At 50.9% G+C, this 22,069-nt stretch overlaps 1 protein-coding gene across 1 annotated transcript in view; it reads right to left on the reverse strand.

Moving 5' to 3' along the window:
• The window catches only part of KIRREL2 (kin of IRRE like 2 (Drosophila)), a 45,564-nt gene extending 25,032 nt beyond the window's left edge, over nt 1-20,532 (reverse strand). Inside the window, exon 1 of the mRNA XM_015408572.1 lies at nt 20,445-20,532. Within this exon, the coding sequence (XP_015264058.1) occupies nt 20,445-20,532 (88 nt within the window). The remainder of the gene's footprint in view (nt 1-20,444) is intronic.
• Between the last annotated feature and the right edge of the window lie 1,537 nt (nt 20,533-22,069).

Genomic DNA, 22,069 nt, shown 5'->3' on the forward strand with positions numbered 1-22,069 from the left:
CCCTACAAAATGACCCCTGGTTCCCCTGGAGAAAAAGGCTCCGCCCCAAAATCTCCAGGGATTTCTCAACCCGGGGTGGACAACCTGATGAATGGGGGGGGGGGAGAGAGAAGGGAAGTGAACCCCAAGCCTCAGTGCCACTTGGGGTGTGTTTGTGTGTGTGTGTGTGTGTGTGTGTATGATAGCCCAAGCCCTTTGCGGAGGCAATAGCCCTGCTGGAGATCTTGAACTGAAATGGGCTCCCCGCCTAGCGGTCAGAGCACAGGAAGGAGCCCGCGGTCCTCCCGGTCCCAACACTCCCCCCTCCCCTTCCTCCCAACACACTTGTTGGCTCCTTTCTTCCTCCTTCCGCCCCTCCCCTCCCCAAAATCTCCCCCGCGGGCTCCTGGACTCCCGCGCGCTGCATTTCCACGCTCCGTCGCAAATCCTTTTTGAAGCCGCGCAGAGGCAAAGGCGAGCCGCTAAATTCCTGCTTGCTAATAGGCGTGAAATCGGCGGGCCATTGTGCCGGAGCTGCAGGGGGAAGGGAGATGAAAGGCGCCCCGATCGCACGGAATAAGCGCTTTGCCAAAAGCTCCTTGGCCCGCCCCACGGAAACGGGAGCAGAAAGGCGTCGGGAAGGGGCGGGCGGGAACCCCCCCCCCCCCAAAGGGGAAGCCGGCACCAGAGAGAGTCGACGGCCCGGCTCACCTTTGGGAGCCAATTAGAGCCCGGCCTAGACAGGTCCCCTCGATTCCCTGTATCCACCACCCCACTTCTGTCCTGCTCTTGACAAAAGGGTTCCCCAGCACGACCCTGGCCCTAGAAGGCCCCATGTGCCAGGCTGCCAGCTTCACTCTGCCCCTCCGCTCCGAAGTCAGCTGGGAATCCCACCTCCTCTGCCCCCTCCCCACTACAGAAGTCAAAAATCCCCCCCCCCCAAGAAAGCAGAAATGAAAACACAAAGCCAATCAGGACTGCATTTCTTTGCCCTGTCGGTGTGGCTTTTGCTTGATATTTCTTTAGCCTATGGTGACACAGTGGCAGAAGCCGATTCCCCGCCACGCGGCATATAATTAAGAGAAGGTCCTACAATGAGGCCCCGGGAAAAGAAATGTTTAGGAAAACACGAGAGGCTGAGCTGCATTAAAGAAGGAATAAGCCACACACGCACACACACAATCGAACATCTCCGTGTGTGTGTGTCTTTAAAAGGTAAAACCCAGAAACATTCAAGGCCTGAAAGCCCACACTTCAAAGACTGGCAGATTTATCATGGCATAAACTGGCAGGGGCTTTCCCAGTAAGGATCTGGACGATGGGTGGCTTGACAGAAAAGGTACAGGGATAACGCATTTTGATAACGCATTTTGACAAGTCACCGAAGGGCATTGGAACACAAACACAGAGACTGGGTTTGCTTCCCATTATGTGGATTGTGTTTAGAGTTGGTGGCTCTGGGCTAGGAAATTCCTGGAAACAGGGTGGGTGTGTGTGTGTCAGCTGGGAAGGCTGAGGTTTGGGGAAGGGAGGGACCTCAGCAAGGCATAATGCCAGACAGTCCACCCTCCTAAGTAGCCATTTTCTCCGGGGGAACTGATCTCTGTCATCTGGGAGATCGGTTGCAACTCCAAGAGATCACCAATCAGTCTCTGCCTGGAGGTTGGCAACCTTAATTGCTTTCTTGGCTCTCGCTTTTGGGACAACACGGCTGTAGACAAGTCACTCTGAAAGGGCGTCCCACGATATCCAACTTGGCACAATCTTGATTCTCGGCTCTGCCGTATGGATTAACAAGGGAATTCCATGCCTGGTAGGATCTGGGTTCGGTAGTACCCCCTCCCCCAGTTGTTTTAAGTCTCTCATTTGGGAGGAACCCCTTTCCGAGACGAGCCAGCAGAAGCGGAAGATGACAGCAAGAGCCCTCGCAGGAGTGCGCGCGCCACAAATCCCATATTGTCGTTTTTGCAAATCGGGCAAAGGGGGAGCAGGTTACCAGAGCTGGCAGCTTGTGAGTGTGTGAGCCGGCAGACGGACAATAGTGCCTTTGTATCCTGGCCTCATTCAATTGCCATCAGTTCCGCCACCCAGCCATTCCCCGGCCTGTCTGGGCTGCACCCCTCATGCTCTAGAGCTCTGCCAAGATTTCTGGGAGCCCAATCCTCAGGCTACCCCCTTTGGTTCAGTAACCCCCTAAACTCTGGTTTCTGCTCAGTAATGTAGGAAGCTTCTTGTCCGCACCTGGGTTTCCCCGGGAAGGTCGGATGCCCGGCTGTTGCACTAACTCAGGGCCACAGTAGTACTACTTGGTTCAAGGACAGATTTTTCTCATGGAATTTCCTCCCACAGGATGTATGGTGACTGGCCATTAACTTGGAAGGCTTTTACAGGAGGAATGGGCACTTTCATGGAAGAGAGGTCCATCAGCGGCTACTACCCAAGGTGACTGAAGGGAGCCTGCATATTCAGAGGAAGTAATCTCCTAAATGCCATGACCAGGAAAGCCCATGACAGATTTCATCAGATCTCAGAAGCTAAGCAGGGTCAGAGTTTGGCTAGTACTTGGATGGGAGACCACCAAGAAGTCTATGGTTGCTATGCAGAGGCAAGCAATAGCCAACCACCTCTAAACATCTCTTGATGTTAGGTGTAGTGGTTAAGTGTGCGGACTCTAATCTGGGAGAACCGGGTTTGAGTCCCCACTCCTCCACTTGCACCTGCTGATGTGACCTTGGGTCAGTCACAAGCTCTGGCACAGCTGTCCTTGAAAAAGAGCCGTTTGTGTCAGAGTTCTCTCAGCCCCACCCACCTCACAGGGTGTCTGTTGTGGGGAGGGGAAGGGAAAGGCGTTTGTAAGCCGCTCTGAGACTCCAAGTGAAGAGCGGGATATAAATCCAATCTCTTCTCTTCTATGGAAGAGGTATAAATCCAATCTCTTCTCTTCTCTTCTATGGAAGAAGAAGAGGAGGAAGAGGAGATTGGATTTATACCCTGCCCTTCACTTGGAGTCTCAAGAGCAGCTTATGACAGCTTCTTTCCCTCCCCCTCCCCAAAAGAGGCCCCCTGTGAGGTTGGTGGGGCTGAGAGAGCTCTGAGAGAACGGATCATGAGAGGACAGCTCTGAATGAACTTGTCAATGACCCAAGGTCACACCAGAAGCTACATGTGGAGGCGTGGGGAATCAAACCTGGTTCTCCCAGATCAGAGTCCGTGCTTCTGATCACGACACCAAACTGGCACCAAGTCACTACACCAGACTGGAGTTGCCATGAGATGGCTGTGGCTTGACTGCCCCCCCCAATGGTGGGGGTAGGAACACAGGAGGCTTGGGGCTCTGGACTGGGCTTCCACCAGGAGAATCTGGTTGGCCACAGCATGATTTATTTCTCAAGAAAAGAAAAGAAAGAAATCTTTCACCCAACCTTTGGGTACCCAACCTTTGGCTACTGCACGAAACAGGATGTTGGGCTGAGATCTCCACTCTTAGGCCAACACGCATGAGACCTTTAAGGCCTTTCAGTTGCCACCATCTTCTCCTTATGGGTTATGGGCTGCTTGTCACGAGTGGGTCATGTGAATGTGCCACCAGCAGGGCCAGATCAGGGCTGGGGCCCCCATCGTCGGTCAAGCTAGAGATTGGATTGCAGCACATCCAACTCTCACGAGGCCTGTGTCTTCACAAATGAATTGCAGTTTGGAGAAACAAAAATCCAGTATTCTGTGGTTACGGGAACTAGCCCTCACTGACGAAGGGAGCTGTGTCTAGACGATATGATAGCTATGTGTTGGAATTACAAGTTGCTTACACTTCAGTCATTACAGAGTTAAATATTGTTTGTTAGGAAACAGGATGTTACGTTACATAATGTATTCTACAGCGGGAAAGTTCGGAGCTGTTTATCCTAATGAAGTGAAATGCTTTGATCTAGCATTAATGTATTCACAAGGTTTGTGGCTCTTTGTGTGAACCAGAGAGGAAGTTCTCTTCTAGAAGCCACGACAGTTAGAAAGATGTAGCTGTTAGCATATAGTACTGAAAGTAACTGCAAGTATGTAACCTTTTATTTTATTTCTTTTATCCAAAGTACCTTACCCATGTTTTATTTTGTTTTCATAGTAAAGATATTTTTTCTTTTACTAAGTGTGTGCTCTTGTGTTTGCAATACACCCATCGACCCTGAATCAAAGAATCCCAACACTATGCCATAAGAACGGCCTGCTGGATCACACCCATGACCCATCTAGTCCACCATACTGTTTCACACAGCGGCCAGCCAGTCGCACCGCTGCCTCACCCCGGGCTGACATTTTCATCCGGCTTGCCACTACAACCCCAAGATCTCTTTCGGTCTCAGCCTCAGCCACTTCAGACCCCATCGGCACAGATTTAAAATCAGGATTCTTTTAATCCCAATATGCATCACCTGACACCTACCCATGCTGAACCTCGTTTGCCGCACTGCTGCCCACCTGCACAATTTACATAGATCCTCCTGTAGCTCTTCACGCTCTCCCTATATTTTCACTACCCTGAATTTGGTATCTTCCGCAGCCTTGGCTACTATACTGTTCAACACCAGCACCACCCCCGCCATTTGAAACCATTTATGAACAAATTAAGTAGCAGTGGTCCCAATAGCCATCCTGGTAGGACTCCACCTGCTGACTTCCCTCCGTTGCACGGACTATCCATTTATTCCTACTCTCTGCCCCGTGACCTTTCCGCTCCTACCGTAACCACTTTCTCCCCTAAAACACCACCCTGCCCTTGATGGGGGGGGGGGGGACAGAGAAGGGGCTGTGGCTCTCTGGTAGAGCATCTGCTTGGCATGCAAAAGGTCCTAGGTTCGAGCCCTGGCTTCCCCAGCGAAACAATCTCTGGTAGTGAACGTTGGAAAAGACCTGTCTCTTCCTGAGACCTTGGAGAGACGCTATCAGTCAGAGGAGACAATACTGTTGACCTCAGTAAATCAATGGGCTGACTGACTAGGGGCAATTCTGCATTGGCTCTTCCTTCCGTTGTTTTAGCAAACCCACACTGGAAAAGAAATTTGCATTGCATGCCGCTTTCATCTTCTTTGACCATCGGATTTTACGGTACCCTCCACACTGTATGCCGCTTTTGCTTTCTTTGATCATCGGGTTTTATGGTACCTTCTGCATAGATTTATGGCCATTCAGGGGTGACTTTGCAGTCAGTACAGCATTGCCCCAGGCTATTTGAATGGGGTTTTGAGCTGCACCTTTGGTAAAACAATGGAGGGAAAAGCCAACGCAGAGTCACCCTAGAAGGCAGCTTGAGGTGTTCTTGTCCAGGGGAAGGGCTGTGGCTTAGTGGTAGAGCATCTGCTTTGCACACAGAAGGTTCCAAGTTCAACCCCCTGGATCTCTGGCTAAAATGATCAGATAGCAAAAGTGACAGAAGACCTTTACTACTGCCAGGTGAATAGACATATGAACATACAAAGCTGCCTTATACTAAATCAGACCATTGGTCTATCAAAGTATTGTCTACTCTGACTGGCAGTGGCTCTCTAGGGTCTCAGGCAGAGGTCTTTCCCATCAGCTACTGTCTGGTCCTTTCAACTGGAGATGCCAGGGATTGAACCTGGGACCTTCTGCGTGGCAACTGGCAAGCAGATGCTCTACCACACTGAACCAATATGGCGGTGGTGGAAAGTGCCATCAAGTTGCAGCCAACTTAGGGTGATCCCGTAGGGTTTTCAGGGCAAGAGATGTTCAGAGGTGGGCTTGCCATCGCCCGCCTCTGTGCAGGGGAGCCTGAATGCTTGGTGGTCTCCCATCCAAGTACTAACCAGGACCAATCCCGCTTAGCTTTTGAGATCTGATGAGATCAGGCTAGTCTGGGCCATCCAAGTCAGAGCCAATACAGACAATGATAAACCAAGGCTCTAACTCATGAGAGGGCAGCTTCGTTTATCTGTATCCCACTATAGCAAATAACTCCGGCTCTCAGTTGACCTTCTCACTACCCGACTGGAAGAAGCCATCAGACGCCTTACCGTGCGGCACTGACAGATCTTGGTGGCGAGGGCACACCTCCCTCGCTCACCAGCCCTTTGTGCCGAGGGGCTCGCCAGTGAGCTTTGCACACCCCAGCAGTATGTTGCCATAGCTGCCTGGCACCAGCTCAGCTGCCAGAAATTAGGTCATCCCCAGAAGCCAACAGATGTTAATTTTCTGCATTTGTCTCTGCTAAAGCTGGCCACTCCGTGCCTCCGTCCCCCCTGCCCTGAATCGCAAGGCCTATGAAAATCCCCTGTGCACATCTGCCCATCCTCTCCACGGCCTAACGCACGCAGCATCGTGGGCTGGGCAAAGACTGGCATAGACCTGTACATTTGCCCCGGGGGCCCTCCCAGATGGCAGCGAAGCTCTGGTGGTCTCCGTTTGACCCAGTAACTTTCCCCTGAACCGAAATCAAGCCCAGCCAACTCCAGAGATGGTCCCTTCGACATTTCACAGATGTAAATGCTCTCTTGTGTTCTGAGGATCAGAGCCTGAAGACACAACACACACGCCCTCTTCACGAATTTCTGATCTCCCAGGGCTGCCAACCTCCAGGTAGCGGCTACTGATCTCCTCTCCATGAAGTATTCATTTACTGTGCCATGTTCTGTCCTGTATGGATTCCGCAGGCGAGTAAACTGACCAGAACCCTTTTCCTTTGTTAAAAACTAAAAATCCCCCAAGACGAGTCAGGTTGTTGTTATGGAACAGGTCCGACTCAAATCCAAATTGCTACCTCACCAGGCAGTTAACAGCAGGGCCGAGAGGAATAGAAGGAAAGCTGGTAAACTTAGGCGCATGCCCACTAACTTTGCTTTAGAAAAGAAGGCATTCCTTAAATTCCCCCCTACGGCAAAATAGATGCAGCGTGATTTACCATGCGCAAGAACGCAGCCAATCTCCATGGTAAAATAGGGGCAGTTGGAGTGCATTCTAAGAGGGTTTTTTAAAAAAAGAAGTATACGCCTCTGTTCTGTTTTGTGAACTGCCCTGCAAGGCACAGAAGTAGCATTCGGGGCTTTTAAAATTCACCCAACTTGCCCGGAATGCTTTATGCCCCGGCTTGTTTATTATTGTTAATTTTTACGCTGTCATCCTTATGATTTTATGGGATCGTTTTCCTTCGCAAGCTGTCTCAAAAGCAGGTCTCTGGTGAGGCAGCGTGCACATTTGGTAAATAAATAAGCCTGCGTGGAGAAAGCAAGAGGGGCTTAGAGGTCAAGTGCGAGACATCCGCCCCCCCCACACACTGATGTAATTGAGAGGCACACAACAACACCGGAAAAGGTAGAGGCTGATTTGCAAAGGAAGTTTTGCTGTATTAAGACCAGAGGAGTTGAAAGCATACAGAAGCTCTCATTTGCAACTATTTGCTTTGTGGAGCAGAACAAAAGCTGGATAGCCCAGGCAAGCCCAATCTCCTCAGATCTCGGAAGCTAAGCCGGGCCCACCCTGGCAAGTATTTGGAGGGGAGACCTCGAAGGAATACCAGTGCCGGGAGGCAGGGGTAGGCTATCAAGCCACTTCTCTGAATGTCCTCCGTGCCCCAGTAGGAGTCGCCAGAGGTCGCCATGACTTCCCAGCATGGCCACACATGCACACGCACACACAAAATGCAAAAATGAGAACAACGAGAAAAAAAGCTTGGGACCCTTCTCAGCTGGGATGCTGGCAAGTACTTGGAGGGCCATTGGGCCAAAACTGAGAGCCAGCATGATGAGAAGAGAAAAGAGACTGGATTTATACCCTGCCCTTCACTACCCGAAGAGTCTCAGATCGGATGTATACCCTGCCTTTCACAACCCGAAGGAATATCAGATCGGCTTACAATCTCCTTTCCCTTCCCCTCCCCACAACAGACACCCTGTGAGGTAGGTGGGGCTGAGAGAGCTCTCTTGAGGACTGCTCTTGAGAGAACAGCTCTGTGAGAACTTGTGACTGACCCAAGGTCATACCAGCAGCTGCATGTGGAGGAGCAGGGAATCAAACCCGGTTCTCCCTGATTAGAGTCCGCGCACTTAACCACTACACCAAACTGGCAGTGGTTAGAATGTCAGACTACGATCTGGGAGACCCTGGTTCGAATCCCCACTCTGCCATGGAAGCTTGCTGAGAGACCTTGGCCGGTCACACACTCCCAGCCTTACCTACCTCACAGGGTTGTTGTGAGGATCACACGGAAGACGGGAGAACAATATCAGCTGCTTTGGATGCCCACTGAGGAGAAAGGTGGGGCATAAATGAAGTTAAATGAATAATAAATGAATTAATTCTTGGTCAAGCCCTCAAAGGAAGGCAACGCTGCAACGGACCCAAGCAATCATTTTTCCAATTTCCTTCAAACACACCAGCCACAAATCCAGCTTGGCTTCCAGGGCAGAGGAGAAGGGGTTAAAGGTGACCTTGCTGGTGGTCACCGGAAGGTCATTTTTCCTACAGCAAATGTGCTTGATAAACTGGCACACTTTAATTCCAGCTGCATCATGCGCTATCTCACATTTTAACACCTCTGGGAAGGAAGGAAAGAGAGGCAGACCATTCAGAGCGGCTCCACCAACGGTTTCGTCCTTTTTCCTGTTATGTTGGCTGCTGGAGAGGCGGTGGGGTGTGCATTCTCACTTTGGGAACGTTCAAGGCCATTGACACCCGATAACATTTATTTATTACTTCAACTTCTACCCCACCCTCCCCGCCGAGGGCGTCTCACATAAAACCATTAAAACAATATACATCTTAGTACAAAATACATAGTAAACAATTAAAAACCATTCATATATCAATGGTGGTACGATAAATAAAGTGCATTTAAGAGCACGCTCAGTGGTCCTACCGCTCTAAGTAAAGGTTCCCTTGCTTGAAAGCCAGTTGAGTCCGACTCTAGGGTTGCGGTGCTCATCTCTGTTTCAAAGCCGAAGAGCCAGCGCTGTCCGAAGACGTTTCCGTGGTCATGTGGCCGGCATGACTAAACTCCAAGGCGCACGGAACGCTGTTCCCTTCCCACCGAAGTGGTCCCTATTTATCTACTTGCAATTTCTTGCTTTCGAACTGCTAGGTTGGCAGGAGCTGGAACTAGAGACGGGAGCTCACTCCGTCATGCGGCAACCCAGGTCTCAAACTGCTGAACTACTGACCTTCCACAGCCTGCAGTTCAGCATCTTAACCACTTGAGCCACTGCAGCTACCACTCTATGTAACTTCTAACTCTAGGTCAGCACAGGGCATAGCTGATAAGGTGCAGCTCCTATCGGAAAGCCTGCCGGAGAAGCTCTGTTTTCACGGCCCTGCGGAGGTGACACGTAGAACTGTCCAGACCAAACACAAATGGTGCTTCTGCCTTGTTAACAGCCTGGAGAAGTGAGATGGGAGAAGAGGAGGCCTTCCTCTCTGGTTGCCAACCTCCAGGTAGGGGCTGGAGAGATTCTGGAATGACCACTGGTCTCCAGACCACACAGATCAGTTCCTCCGGGGGGGGGGGGTAAATGGCTGTTTTGACAGGTGGATTCTATGCCATTAGACCCTGCTGAGGTCCCTCCTCTGCCCTCGCCAGCTCCATCCCTAAATCTCTGGAAATTTGTTCACCCAGAGATGGCCAGCCTACCTCCCCCTGCCGCAATATGTCTGCAATATTGTGTGGCTTTCTCCAAGGCCTTTCAGTGCCACTCATAACCCCAGTTTGGTGTAGTGGTTAAGAGTGCGGACTCTAATCTGGGAGAACCGGGTCTGATTCCCCACTCTTCCTCCACATGCAGCTGCTGGTGTGACCTTGGGTCAGTCACAAGCTCTCTCAGAGCTGTTCTCTCAAGGGCAGTTCTCGAAGGAGCTCTCTCAGCCCCACCTACCTCACAGGTAAGCTGCTCTGAGACTCCTTTGGGTAGTGAAGGGCGAGATATAAATCCAGTCTCCTCCTCCTCCTCTTCTTCTTGTAAGATTTTTCTGAGAAGGCAGGACACGGTGGCCCTGACCCAAATGCCCCAGACTAGCCAATTCCTGGCAGAACTCCAAAGCTAAGCAGGGTCGGCCCTGGTTAGTATTTGGATGGGAGACCACTAAGGAAGTCTAGGGTCACTCTGCAGAGGCAGGCAATGGCAAACCACCCCTGGATGTCTCTTGCCTTGCAAACCCTTACGGGGTTGCCCTAAGTCAGCTGCAACCTGATGACACTTTCTACCACCAAGCCACAGTGGAGCCCAGGAACATCTGTCAGCCACATAATCCCCCCCCATCTCATGTGCCTGGCAAGGGAACAGTGTCTCTGCTTCCTTGCTATGCTAAGGGTCTCAGCACATGCACAGTGTGTGCAAATGGTGACTGTTAGGGAGCATGCCTTTGAGGTGTCCGTCAACATACGGTATATTCTGGGATGCATTCATTCAGTTATCTGCCTGTAAGGTAAAGGTTCCCTTGCTCGAAAGCCAGTCGAATCCGACTCTAGGGTTGCGGTGCTCATCTCCGTTTCAAAGCCGAAGAGCCAGTGCTGTCCGAAGACGTTTCCGTGGTCATGTGGCCAGCAAGACTAAACACCAAGGCGCACGGCACGCTGTTACCTTCCCACCGAAGTGGTCCCTATTTATCTACTTGCAATTTCTTGCTTTCGAACTGCTAGGTTGGCAGGAGCTGGAACTAGAGACGGGAGCTCACTCCATCATGCGGCACCCAGGTCTCGAACTACTGAACTACTGACCTTCCACAGCCTGCAGTTCAGCGTCTTAACCACTTGAACCACCGCAGCTCCTATTATCTGCCTGTAGACAGAACTAAATATCTGGGAGAGTTCATCTGGTTACACAGGCTTCTCACAGACCATGCACAAATATCTCAGCGGGGCCCTTTAAACACAGCCATCGCGATTCACGTTCCGAGCCCTTAGCAATGAAGAACTTTGCAAATACGACAGATAAAATAAAATATGAAGGATGTGGCTGCAGAAACTGGAGCCAGTAGCAACAGCAACACGGTGTAGTGACGGACCTCATTCTCCTCTCCTCCATTTTATCCTCACAACAACCCTGTGAGGTAGGTTAGATGGAGAGCGTGCAAGGTTCCATGGTGGAGTGAGGATTCGAACCTGGGTTTCCCAGAGCCTAGCCTTACACTGTGACAGCTACACCGCGAAATGTCCTTTCATGCTGCTTTAAGCAACAATCAGAGAAAAGACAGGTACCCATATGGCATAATTTAGAATTCAGCTCAGGGTCATCTGCTGACCTGGCGGAATGTTTCCGCTGCTTCATTTCACATCCTTTTAACACATCCTTTGTTGTGCTAAGTCCTTCCAATCATCACACACTCCCCAGGACTTCATATGAATCTTTCCTGATAAGACTCAGAATCCAAAATATTAATTAAAAAAATACAGAGAATAATTAACCTCCCTCTGTTCTCTCCCCACCCCCACCCCGCCACCATCCTTTTCCTCCCAGGAACAGCATGGCTTTTTTTGTGCAGACTCAGACAGAAGTCAAAGGATTTGGACGGAGGAAGTTTGAAGAACTCTCTAATTCAATCTAAGGACAATTCTGTTCAGCGGGAAGCTCGTAGGAGATCTGATTATAGGTACTAAGACATTAATTCGATACTCTTTCTCGTATTAACTGTAGAAATTATAACCCCGAGAGGTCTGATAATCCATAAGAGTATCAGATCGAACAGGTAGCTGATTGGCCTCCCGCTGAGCAGTCAGTATTTTAGCACTATCATGGTATATAGCATGTGAACTGTATTATATCAGAGACCTATGGCTAGCAACCCCCAGGTGGGGCCGGAGACACCCCCGCCCCCACTATTACAAGTGATCTCCAGGAGACAGAGGTCAGTTCACCTGGAGAAAATGGCTGCTTAGAAGATAAGACTCTATGGCAGGGGTGTCAAACACAAGGCCCAGGGGCCAGAACCGGCCCATCCAGGGCTCTTATGCAGCCCGCGAGCAATTGGTGCAATGGAGAATGTGCTGGGGGGGGGGAGTGGGGGGAGCCACTCCGTTGTGGCTTCAGCATGGCAGAACAACCTCGCCTGCATCAGTCAAGCATCATGGGAGCATCTGCCCAGCGCTGCACTGCTGCCGCTCCAGCCCGCCTATGTGGGTTTTCCTCTGTACCCCCCCCCCAGCCCGTGGGGCCTTGCAGTGAGGACACACCAACTGTAACAAATGAGTTTGACACCCCTGCTCTATGGCATTATACCCCATTGGTGTCCCCCCCCAAACCCCGCCCTCCTTGGGCTCCCCCCCCCCCAATCGCTAGGTATTTCCCAACCCTGAGCTGGCAACCCTACGGAGACCTGATCCTGTACAGTTTTCAATGCACTGTATTTTCTTTAACCGTAACTCATTTCCCTATGTATTTTTGTACCAGGAGACTGTATCCAAGTGAACGAATGAAATTATAGCAGGAGACTGTCTGCATTTAGGGTTCTCTTATTTGGGGGAGGCTTTTTAAATGTTATATTTTGCGTTCCTCAAGTACCTCCTCCCCGCCCTCAGGCATTTTCATCTCTCTTGTGTTTCCTGTGCCTTCAGCAGACACTGACCACAGACTTTCAAATGTCCAGCATTCATGAGGTCTAGAAACTTAGGAGCCTATTAATCTACACACAAGTCAATTGCTATAGGGTGCACAGACCAAATACTGATCCCGTGGTGGGAATCTGCCTTCATATTTCTGGGCTCATTTGTTACATTTTAGCCATCGCATTTCTGATCTGTCATTCAGCGCTCGGGACAGCACACGCAGGGTTCTGTCCCCTCACTTTAGCCTCCGAGGTAGGTTGACCAGAGATGATAGCTTGGATCCCACGGGAAATCTCCAGTGAGGGAATAGATGTCCATCAGCAGAGCGGAGTTTCCTTAAATGCGCCCGCAGCCTGCAATACCCCCTGAAGAGCTTGTCCTGGGAAACACGGGATTCCCCCTCCCAACAGTGGAGGGTTGAGTTCTGTGGTGGGGGCAGGAAATCAGCAAAAGTTGTCCCCCTCCTATTAGCAGCTCTTTTCTGTTGGATCCAGCCCAGTAGCCCAAGGTCAGTCGGTAATTTTCACAACAAATGAAGCCAAATGGAAGTAGGATATGTGTACAGCTGAACACATAAAGCTGACTTATCCTGAATCTGGCCCTTGGTCCATCCATATCAGTATTTAATAGGTTGTCGAAGGCTTTCACGGCCGGAGTTCATTCATTGTTGTAGATTTTCCGGGCTGTATGGCCCTGTAGCACCATGCAGCTGCTGGTGAAACGTCAGGTACTACAATCCCAAGACCACGGCCATACAGCCCAGAAAATCTACAACAACTAATATCAGTACTGTCTACTCAGACAGGCAGTGGGTCTCCAGGGTCTCAAGCAGAGGTTTTTCATGTAACTTACTGCCTGGTCCTTCTAACTGGTGAAGCTGGGGATTGAACCTGGGACTTTCTGCATGCCAAGTAGATGCTCTACCGCTGAGCCACAGTGCCTCCCCTATTCTGGGTATCATGCACTGCTTCTTGTATTGCTAGTGCCAAGGGCAAGCTCAGAGCCAAACCCTAATGCCCTCTGCAACATTGCAGGGGCCACTCACGGCCTCGTGCACAACCCAGATTTCCTCGGGGGTAACACTGATACTTTTATGGCTTCTGATTTACACAGTCCCAGATACCCAAATCAGACTACTGTCCCAAATTAAAACAGCACAATGGGGCGAGCAGGAATGTAAAGCAGATTTTTTTATTATGCTTTTAGCAGCCAGGGGGAACTCAACAACATAACAAGCATAGCCGGACAATATATTAGTACCCCCTGGCAAGGAATCAAACTTATGAGACAGGTAATTCTATTCCTCCTTCCTCGCGTGTCCCCGCACAATAGGAGAGGCAATGGCTGAGAACAGAATCCTCTTTTGGCAATGGTACTAATGCATTCGTTACCCCCACAGTTGTGCACGTTCCAGAGTCGGGGCTCTAGCAATAAAAACAGGTTCTGGGGCTAAACCAATATGTCAAGCTAAAACCTGGCTCTGGAAGAAACAGTCACTGCAGGGGTGGGGGAACCACGCATGGCCTTTTGCATCTCTTCCCTTCGCCGTGAAATATGTGCAGCAGTGACAAAATCTTTGGGCTCCTGCCAATCTATCTAGTGCCCATCGAGCATGTAATAATTGCAGGGCCTTTTTATCTTTTTTTTTTTTAAGGCTTCTGTCTTTTCTCTCTCTGGAAAATTCGATTTTCCTCCCGTTTCCTCCAACAATTTCAGCTAGTAATAATCAATGGATATCTGAAAGCAGCCCTCCAGACATGTTAAAAATCAATCCGTATGTTTACAGCCGCAGGAAATTAAAGGATCGCACAATTACTTGGTGACAGAGGGTGAGGCGCGAAAAAAAGGAGAGCTTTATTATTAATTTTTGTTTAATATCAGCCACCGCTTTGAGTCAGCAAAAATGCCCTTCCACATTCACCGGGCGTGCCAATATTCACCAGGATATAGGTATGTATTTTATATAGTATTCATGGCTGGACATAGCTATTCGTGTCTTGAGATGAATACAAAATGCTCTTCCCCTGCCCGATTTTGGGTTTGTAGGATGCAACAAATGTTTATTGACCCAAACCTAAAATCTGGAAAAGAAATCCACAGAAGTCCCAACACCTGGTGCATGGCACAGCCGGTGCCTTCCACAAGCTCACCAGTCCTGGAAATCCTGGCAGGGAGAAAGATTGTCGATACCGATTCTCCTTATCGCTTCACTAAGTTGCCAAGGGGGCTGGCTGACTGTCTGCCACACTGCCAGATTCAGGACCAAATGCCACATTAGCCTTTCGGCCGATGGGGAATCCATATATGGTGTACTGGTGTGCAAAACTGGGGCTCAACCCCCCCTCTCCCCTGAAGCGCACTGGGTGACCCTGTGCATGTCACTTTCTCCCAGCTAAACTCATGACTGGGAAATTCCTGGAGCTTTGGGGGCAGAACCTGGGGAGGGTGGGATATGGGACTGGGGGGATTAGTGTTGCCACCTCTGTGTTGGGAAATTCCTGGAGTTTTGGGAGTGGTGCCGGGGGGGGGGAGATGGGGAAGGGAGAGACCTCAGTGGGGTATAATGCCATAGAGTCCATCCTCCAAAGCAGCCATTTTCTCCAGGGGAAATTATTTCTGTAGTCTGGAGATCAGTTGAAATTCCAGTTGAACTCCAGGCCTCAGCTTGAGATTGGCAACCCTAGGAGGGGCCTCAGTGGAGTATAGCGCCGTAAGAGTCCATCCTCTAAAGCAGCCACTTCCTCCAGGGCAACTGATCTCTGTAGTGTGGAGAGAAACTGTAATCCTGAAAGGTCTCCTGGAGGCTGGGCAACCCTATTGAAAGAGCTGTTGTGAGGACAGCATAGAGAAAAGGAAGCCCGTGAACCTCGCCCCTAGTTCCTGGAAGGAACAGCGGGATAAAGCTGCGATATTGTGCGTGACGTGGGAGAGGCAGATCTGATCCCAATGCATTAATTTTTTTCTTTTTCCGCCCGCATGTCTGCTGTTTTCTCAGTCTGGTTCTCATGATTTGGAATTTGGCAGGCTTTCCTGTCTGCACAGAAGTACAGCAAGGCTGTGGCAAACCAGACAGAGGTGGGAAGGTCAAAGATCACTGGCACAGCAAAATGGCACTAGTGATGAATGGGAGGGGTCAGCTCCCCCGTCTGTGCCCCATCTCAAGCATTCCCCACATTGCAGGATCTGCACATCTGCAAACACAGGTGTTCACAGCACAAACACTAACATGTGCTTATGTGCCTTTAAAGCACTCACTGAGCATCCACAAGTTACTGCAGCTCAGAGCTATAGCGGTTTCCTTCTGAGCAGCTCCCAGACAAAGCCAGTGTGGCTTAACAAACAGAACGCTGAACTTGGACTGGGAGGCCACCATCTGAGCATTAAGGAAGCTTCGTGGTGACCCCGTTTGGGGAGGTATAACAGGTCTCATCACCGATGCACCACCAGGGTTGGAGGTCCCCATTTTCATATCCAACGTTTGACGCGCCCTTGAAGCCTCTGCTGGAGTTGCATGCGGAGTTGCTTTGGCGTGTTAGTTCTCGGCCTCATCGTGCTGGCTCTGGGATGCATATTTTGCATTGGGAAGTTGTTCTGTTGGTTCATTTGATTCACCATAGAGTTAAAGGATGGCTGTTGGCCTTGCATGGCGGTAAACCCCCCTGGCATTACGGCACCCTGTCCCTGGTAGGGCTGACCATACATGGGAGGCTGGACTGGGAGGCCTGTGTTCTCTGCTCAGCTAAGAAACTCAGTTATTTGGGGCCAGGCACCCTTTTGGCCTGCCATATCTCAGAGGGCTGTTGTGGGAGATAAATTCATGCTCGCCACCCTGGACTCCTGAGAGTGGAACAGGCATGTGAGAAAGCCAGTTCTATGTATGGTAAAGTAGGGTGACAAATAAAGCTGCCTTATACTGAATCAATTGGTCCATCTGGGTCAGTATCATCCCCTGGGACTCGCAGCAGCTTTCCAGGGACTCAGGCTGAGGTTCTTACCCATCACCTACTGCCTAGCCCATTTTAACTGGAGATGCCAGGGATTGAACCTTGGACCTCCCGCATGCAAAGCAGAGGCTCTTCCACTGAGCTGCAGCCCCTCCCCTTATAAGTAAGTCCCTGTCACAACACATTTGGCTCTCCCTTCCCTCTTAGTGAAATAGGACTGGAGGCCTAGCAGGGCAGGAAAGATCTCTGAACGTGGTCAGTTCCGTATTTGCTACAGAGCTAAGAGAACCCGCACGATCGGTGGATTTTTCGTAATGTTCCATCATTTGTTTTATTTACTTGGGAACCCGAAGCAGCTGACATTGTTCTTTTTCCTTTCATTTAACCCTCATAACAGGTAGGTTAGGCTAAGTGTGGGTGACTGGCCAAAAGCCACCCAGCAGGTACCCGTGACAGAGCAGAGATTTGAGCCTGGGTTTCCCGGAACCTAGTCTGGCACTTTAACTGCGACCGCAAGCTGGCTGTCTGGTTTGGTGCGAGTCAGCTGGGAGGAGCTCGATGAAGTATTTAGGGGATCAGATAACTGGCAAATGGGCCCGATTCCTAATTAGGACTGCCTACCCTCTTGCAAGAGGCTTTTCAGAGTTCATGACCTTTTAAGCCCTGACCTGGATAGCCCAGGCTAGCACCATCTTGGAAGCTAAACAGGGTCGGCCCAGGTCAGTATTTGGATGGGAGACCACCCAGGAAGACCAGGGTCATGACCCAGAGGCAGGCAATGGCAAACCACCTCTGAAGTCTCTTGCCGTGAAAATCCTATACAGAGGTGTCAAACTCATTTGTTACGTGGGCCAGATCTGACCTAAACGTCACTTTGTCTGGCCAGGCCACATGTGCCATAGAATGTAGTGCCAGGTACTAGAGATGTCTTACCAATGACTGTGACCCACACCCCTCCTCAGTAGAGCCCCCGGCCAAGCCACCCCTCCTCGCCCCTAATGGTTGCCAACTCCGGTTTGGGCAATTCCTGGAGATCTGTGAGAGGACCCTGGGGATGCCTGCGTTTGGGGAAAGGATGGACCTCAGTAGGAGGTCTGGAGATCTGTGAGAGGACCCTGGGGAGGGCCTGCATTTGGGGAAAGGATGGACCTCAGTAGGAGGTATAATACCCTAACATAGGCCATTCCGGTCCACATTTGGACTGGTTTTCCCCTAGTTGCTCACAGACCGGATAAGAGCTCTATACAGGCCGGTTATGGCCCCCGGGCCGTATGTTTGACATGTCTGCCCTACAGGGCTGCCATAAGTCAGCTGTGACTGGATGACAAAAAAACCCGCAACATTTTATAACTGCAGTCAAACAGATTTCCCAACAACCCCGATGAAGGGTGGGGGAAGGGGAAAAAAAGAACCACATTTGTTTCCTATCACACGCTCTAAAGATCACCTTGAGATTCTGCAAGGCCCAATTTTTTTTTTTAAATTCATTGATCAATTTTGTCAGCCTTTCCCCTCCATCACCTCCTAGGGGGACGGGGGTTTGTAGACCAGCTATTTCCTCCACCACCCCGCCCCAAACTCTGTATCTGCAATAGGAAGAGGGGGCGAAGTCATTTGCATCGCTTCAAACAGGCAAGGCCCGGCATTAGTATTCAGATAAATGCACTTCTTGCAACTTTGCCAACTTGAGATCACTGCAAATTTGAGTGGATTTCCACAGAGACAACAGAAGGCTCATCCCCCAGGCCAGCTTTCGCTCTTGCCAAATTTCAGTCGCGCAGCTTCTCAATGAGATGACGGGATTTTTTTCTCCCCTCTTTTAAAGGATGAAGGGGGGGAAATTATCCTTTTCTATCATTCTTAGGAGCCAGCTGGATTTTTTTTTTGTTGGAACACTGGAGGGGGGGGGAACCACCACCACCCCTGAAACCCTGAAGCAAAGAAAATTCTTCAGCCCAAATGGGCAAAGAGCTCCGAATGCCGGACAATGACAAGGTTTTATTACACGCAGCCGAGATTTTTCAAGACCAGGAAAGGGACAGGACCCAACACACATTTTCCCGGTTTTGTTCCAAACACCTTTGGCTTCCATGCAGCTGGAAAGCTTTAAGGGAGGGGGAAAAAGAAAATGGAGCTTTCTCTCTTTTTAAAAAATCTATTTGATGTCACTCAAAGACAGCTCAATCTAGGGCAGTGGTTTCCAAGCCGGGCTTGGAGGAATTCTCCAAGGTGGTTCAAGGGTCCCCGTCGAGATTTACCATGGCAAAAGCTTTTGGGGACTAACAGGGCCCACGCTAGTCCACAACAGCATCTTGAAAGTGCCATGGGAATAAAATGGCTGGAATTGGTTACTGGGGGGGGGGCTATGGGGCTTCACAGAAGCCAGACAGGGGCTCCCAAATGAAAATACTGGGGGGCAAACTTCTTGGCAAGATGTCTGCCCTTCTTTCCTTTGCGCTGAGCTATTACAGTGGAATGTGGGATGTGTTCAGCGCACTCTGCCAGTTGGTGTAGGGCAGCCGTGGAGACCAAGAGCCCTACCCAGCAACCCTTGGAAACCAAGAGTCCGCCCCCAAAGCATTCCCCAGAATCCTCTGCAGTGCTCAAAGGTTCCCAGGCCCGTATACGCAAGGGCTCTTCAGCAGACAAACTGATGCAAAAAGGGTACTACGAAGATGGAACGTTTGAAGGGCTTAGAAGGTCTTTGATGAGTTGTTGGTTTTCAGTCTGCAGATGGGCACCAAAAGGTGTGTGAGGGCTGATCTATGTTGTTTGTAGGCTTTGGAGTCCCCCTCTCTATTTTCAGAGGTGAAAGACAGATGGATTTGTAACTTTAAAAAAAGAACGAAAAAGAAAACCCACTTTTGTCCCTACTGGGGACTTAATGTGGCTTACAACATTCTCCTTTTCTCCATTTTATCCTCACAATAATCCTGAGGGGTAGGTTCGGCCAACAGTATGCAACTGGGCCAAGGTCACCCAGCAAGCTTCTGTGGCAGAGTGGGGATTCGGACCTGGCTCCCAGCTCCTAATCCAACACTCTAACCACTAAACCACTCCCAGTTCTGAAACAAAACCGGTGCAGGGTAGTTTCCAGCTAGGAAAGAGTGATGATTACCAATATAAATCCTACGTTTTTATTCTCCCTTCCTCCAAGCTTACATAGCTCTTTTCCCTAACAACAACCCTGTGAGGGAGATCAAGCAGCTAGTATATAACGGGCCCAAAGTCAACCCTGAGTGAGTTTAGTGGCAGAGGGAGAATTGAAACTTGGTTTCCCCCGGTTCTAATTGAACCTGCTAGCCATAACACTGCATCGGTTATGTTGTGTCAGATCCAAGAGAATTAGGTAAAATGACAGCCACCTCCAGAGTGCTTTATTGTATGAGACGTCAGTCGAGCCAGCCAACTCACTGCTTAGTAATATAATAGTATTTTAATAGCCTTTCAGTCTACAAAACGCTTCATTATCACAGTAACACTTACAAACAGCTCCGTAAGCGAAGGCACTTTTATTATATCATACATGGGGTGGGACCATGGCAGGGAAAACCCCAAAGCCAGCCAGCGACTGTATGGCTGAGATGTGATTTGTACCCAGGATAGGGTTGCCAATCTCCAGGTGGTGGCTAGAGATCTGGGGTTCTGGCTGATCTCCAGTCTACAGTGATCAGTTCCCCTGGAGAAAATGGCTATGTTGGAGGGTGGGTTTTATGGCATTATACCCTGCTGAGGGCTGTCCCCAAACCCTGGCCCTCCCCAGGCCTTACCCCCACATCTCCAGGAATTTACCCACCTGGAGTTGGCAACCTTAACCCAGCACCCCTCCAGATCCCACTCCTTCTCTTAGCCAAACTACATCAGCCTTTTCCATCCCCGGCTACGTACCAACTCTTCTGGAAAAGAGATTCAAGCAGTATTTTTGGAACAACCATATTCCATTGGTAAGACCACCTGCAAGCTTTTGAAACACACAGAGCTCTTACTCTGGCCAAGAAGCACAGACTTGCTGCGTTTCTCTATGGCTCCTAGAGATTTGTCTTTGAGATTTAACAGAATGGAGCTCAGTTGCATGATGCATTTGGAAATTTCAGGTTCTGTCCTCCCACTTGGCCTCTCCTTCTACCCCAGATCTATTTTCCCTGTTGTTGTTGTTGTTTTGGGGGGGAGGTGTTTGCTGCTGTCTCAAGACACATCATCATTAGACTTTATTCCCCCCCCCCCCACACACACACTTATGCAGAGCTTGATGCAACGCCAGAGAGAGGCGCAGCGCCCCGGGAGAAGAGAGCGCCAAACCACTCAGCAATCATTAGCGTTAGCGCAAAGGGAAAGCATAGCCAGGGGCAGGGACCAAGCCAGGCGTGTAAGTGTGAACTCGCTCGTCCCCCTCGACACCTCCGCTCCCCGCACCCCTATCCCTATCCCCGGGGGCGCCAGTCTGCACTCCCATCGCCCGCCGCCACTGAAGGCATCTGACAGGCCGATCAGACACAGGCGCTTTCTCTCCCCCTCCCTCCTCCGCCCGGCGAAGGCTGCTGCTGCGCCTTTAAGAGCAGAAGGGAGAGAAGTTCGGCAGGTGCCCCTTCTGCCATCGCTGCAGCACTGCGACTGGAGGAGACAGAAAGAGCACCGCCCTTAAAGGGACACGAGCCCTCTTTTTTCCCCCTCTTTAATCCGAGGCGCTCCACCTATGGCTCCGCCCAGTGACCCACTGCCAGAATGACCCGGGGTTGCCCGTGATCTCCCGGGTAACGGGTTTGGGGAGCCCATTCAGGGCAGGGCAGATGATCCGACCCGGTGGAAGGAAGAAACAAAAGTGCCCCGTGCCTTTCGGAGAGGCTTGCGCAGGAGAACTTCTCCGATGGGCTGAGCCGCGACGGGAGGGGCGGGGGGCGGGCGAGGGTGGATCGCGCGCTGCGACACCCCCACCCCACCCCGCCGTAAGAGACGCGGCTTCTCCGATACGGCGAACCTCGCCTTGAATCCGAGGCAGGGACGCTAGAGGTGGAGACGGGGTGTGATTGGCTGCTCGCCCGCCTAACCAGACGCCCTTCAGCATTTGCTTTTGGAGCAAGGTCCGGGCCTCCAGCCCCGTCCTCCCCCCAAAATCAACACCAGTTCGGGCTGTGCTGCTTAACTCTGAGCATGTACAGAGTGCCTTTCACGCCCTCCCGCGCAACCGCAGCCAGGCGCCCTCCTTTTGGGATTAGAAGCCAAAACACTTAGAGAAGCTTTAAAACCTCCGACAGAGGTCGTGCTTAGGACAGAAGTGGGCGAGAACGCAAGCATTTTTAATGCTGCAATTCTACGCCCGGTAGGGCTTACTTCTGAGTAAGCACGGCGAGGGACGTGCAACAGACGTGGGAGAGGGACCAGGGCACCGCTCGCAATACCCAGATAAACCTGTTCCGAACGGAGAAAGGCATTTCAGGGACTCCTGCAGGGAGGCGCCGGTCTCCCTCCTCCGGCCCAAAAGGCGCTGCAGATTGCAAACAACCCCCGAATGACGGTGCGCAAGCCCGCCGGCTCGAGTCAGGGACCTGGGGGACGGGGGTGAGACGTCCGAGCGTCGAGGTTGGGCGGGCGAAGGCAGCTCGCTCGCCCTCGC

This window comes from Gekko japonicus, unplaced genomic scaffold (assembly GCF_001447785.1).
Source record: "Gekko japonicus isolate JY-2015 unplaced genomic scaffold, Gekko_japonicus_V1.1 scaffold1388, whole genome shotgun sequence".
NCBI lineage: Eukaryota > Metazoa > Chordata > Lepidosauria > Squamata > Gekkonidae > Gekko > Gekko japonicus.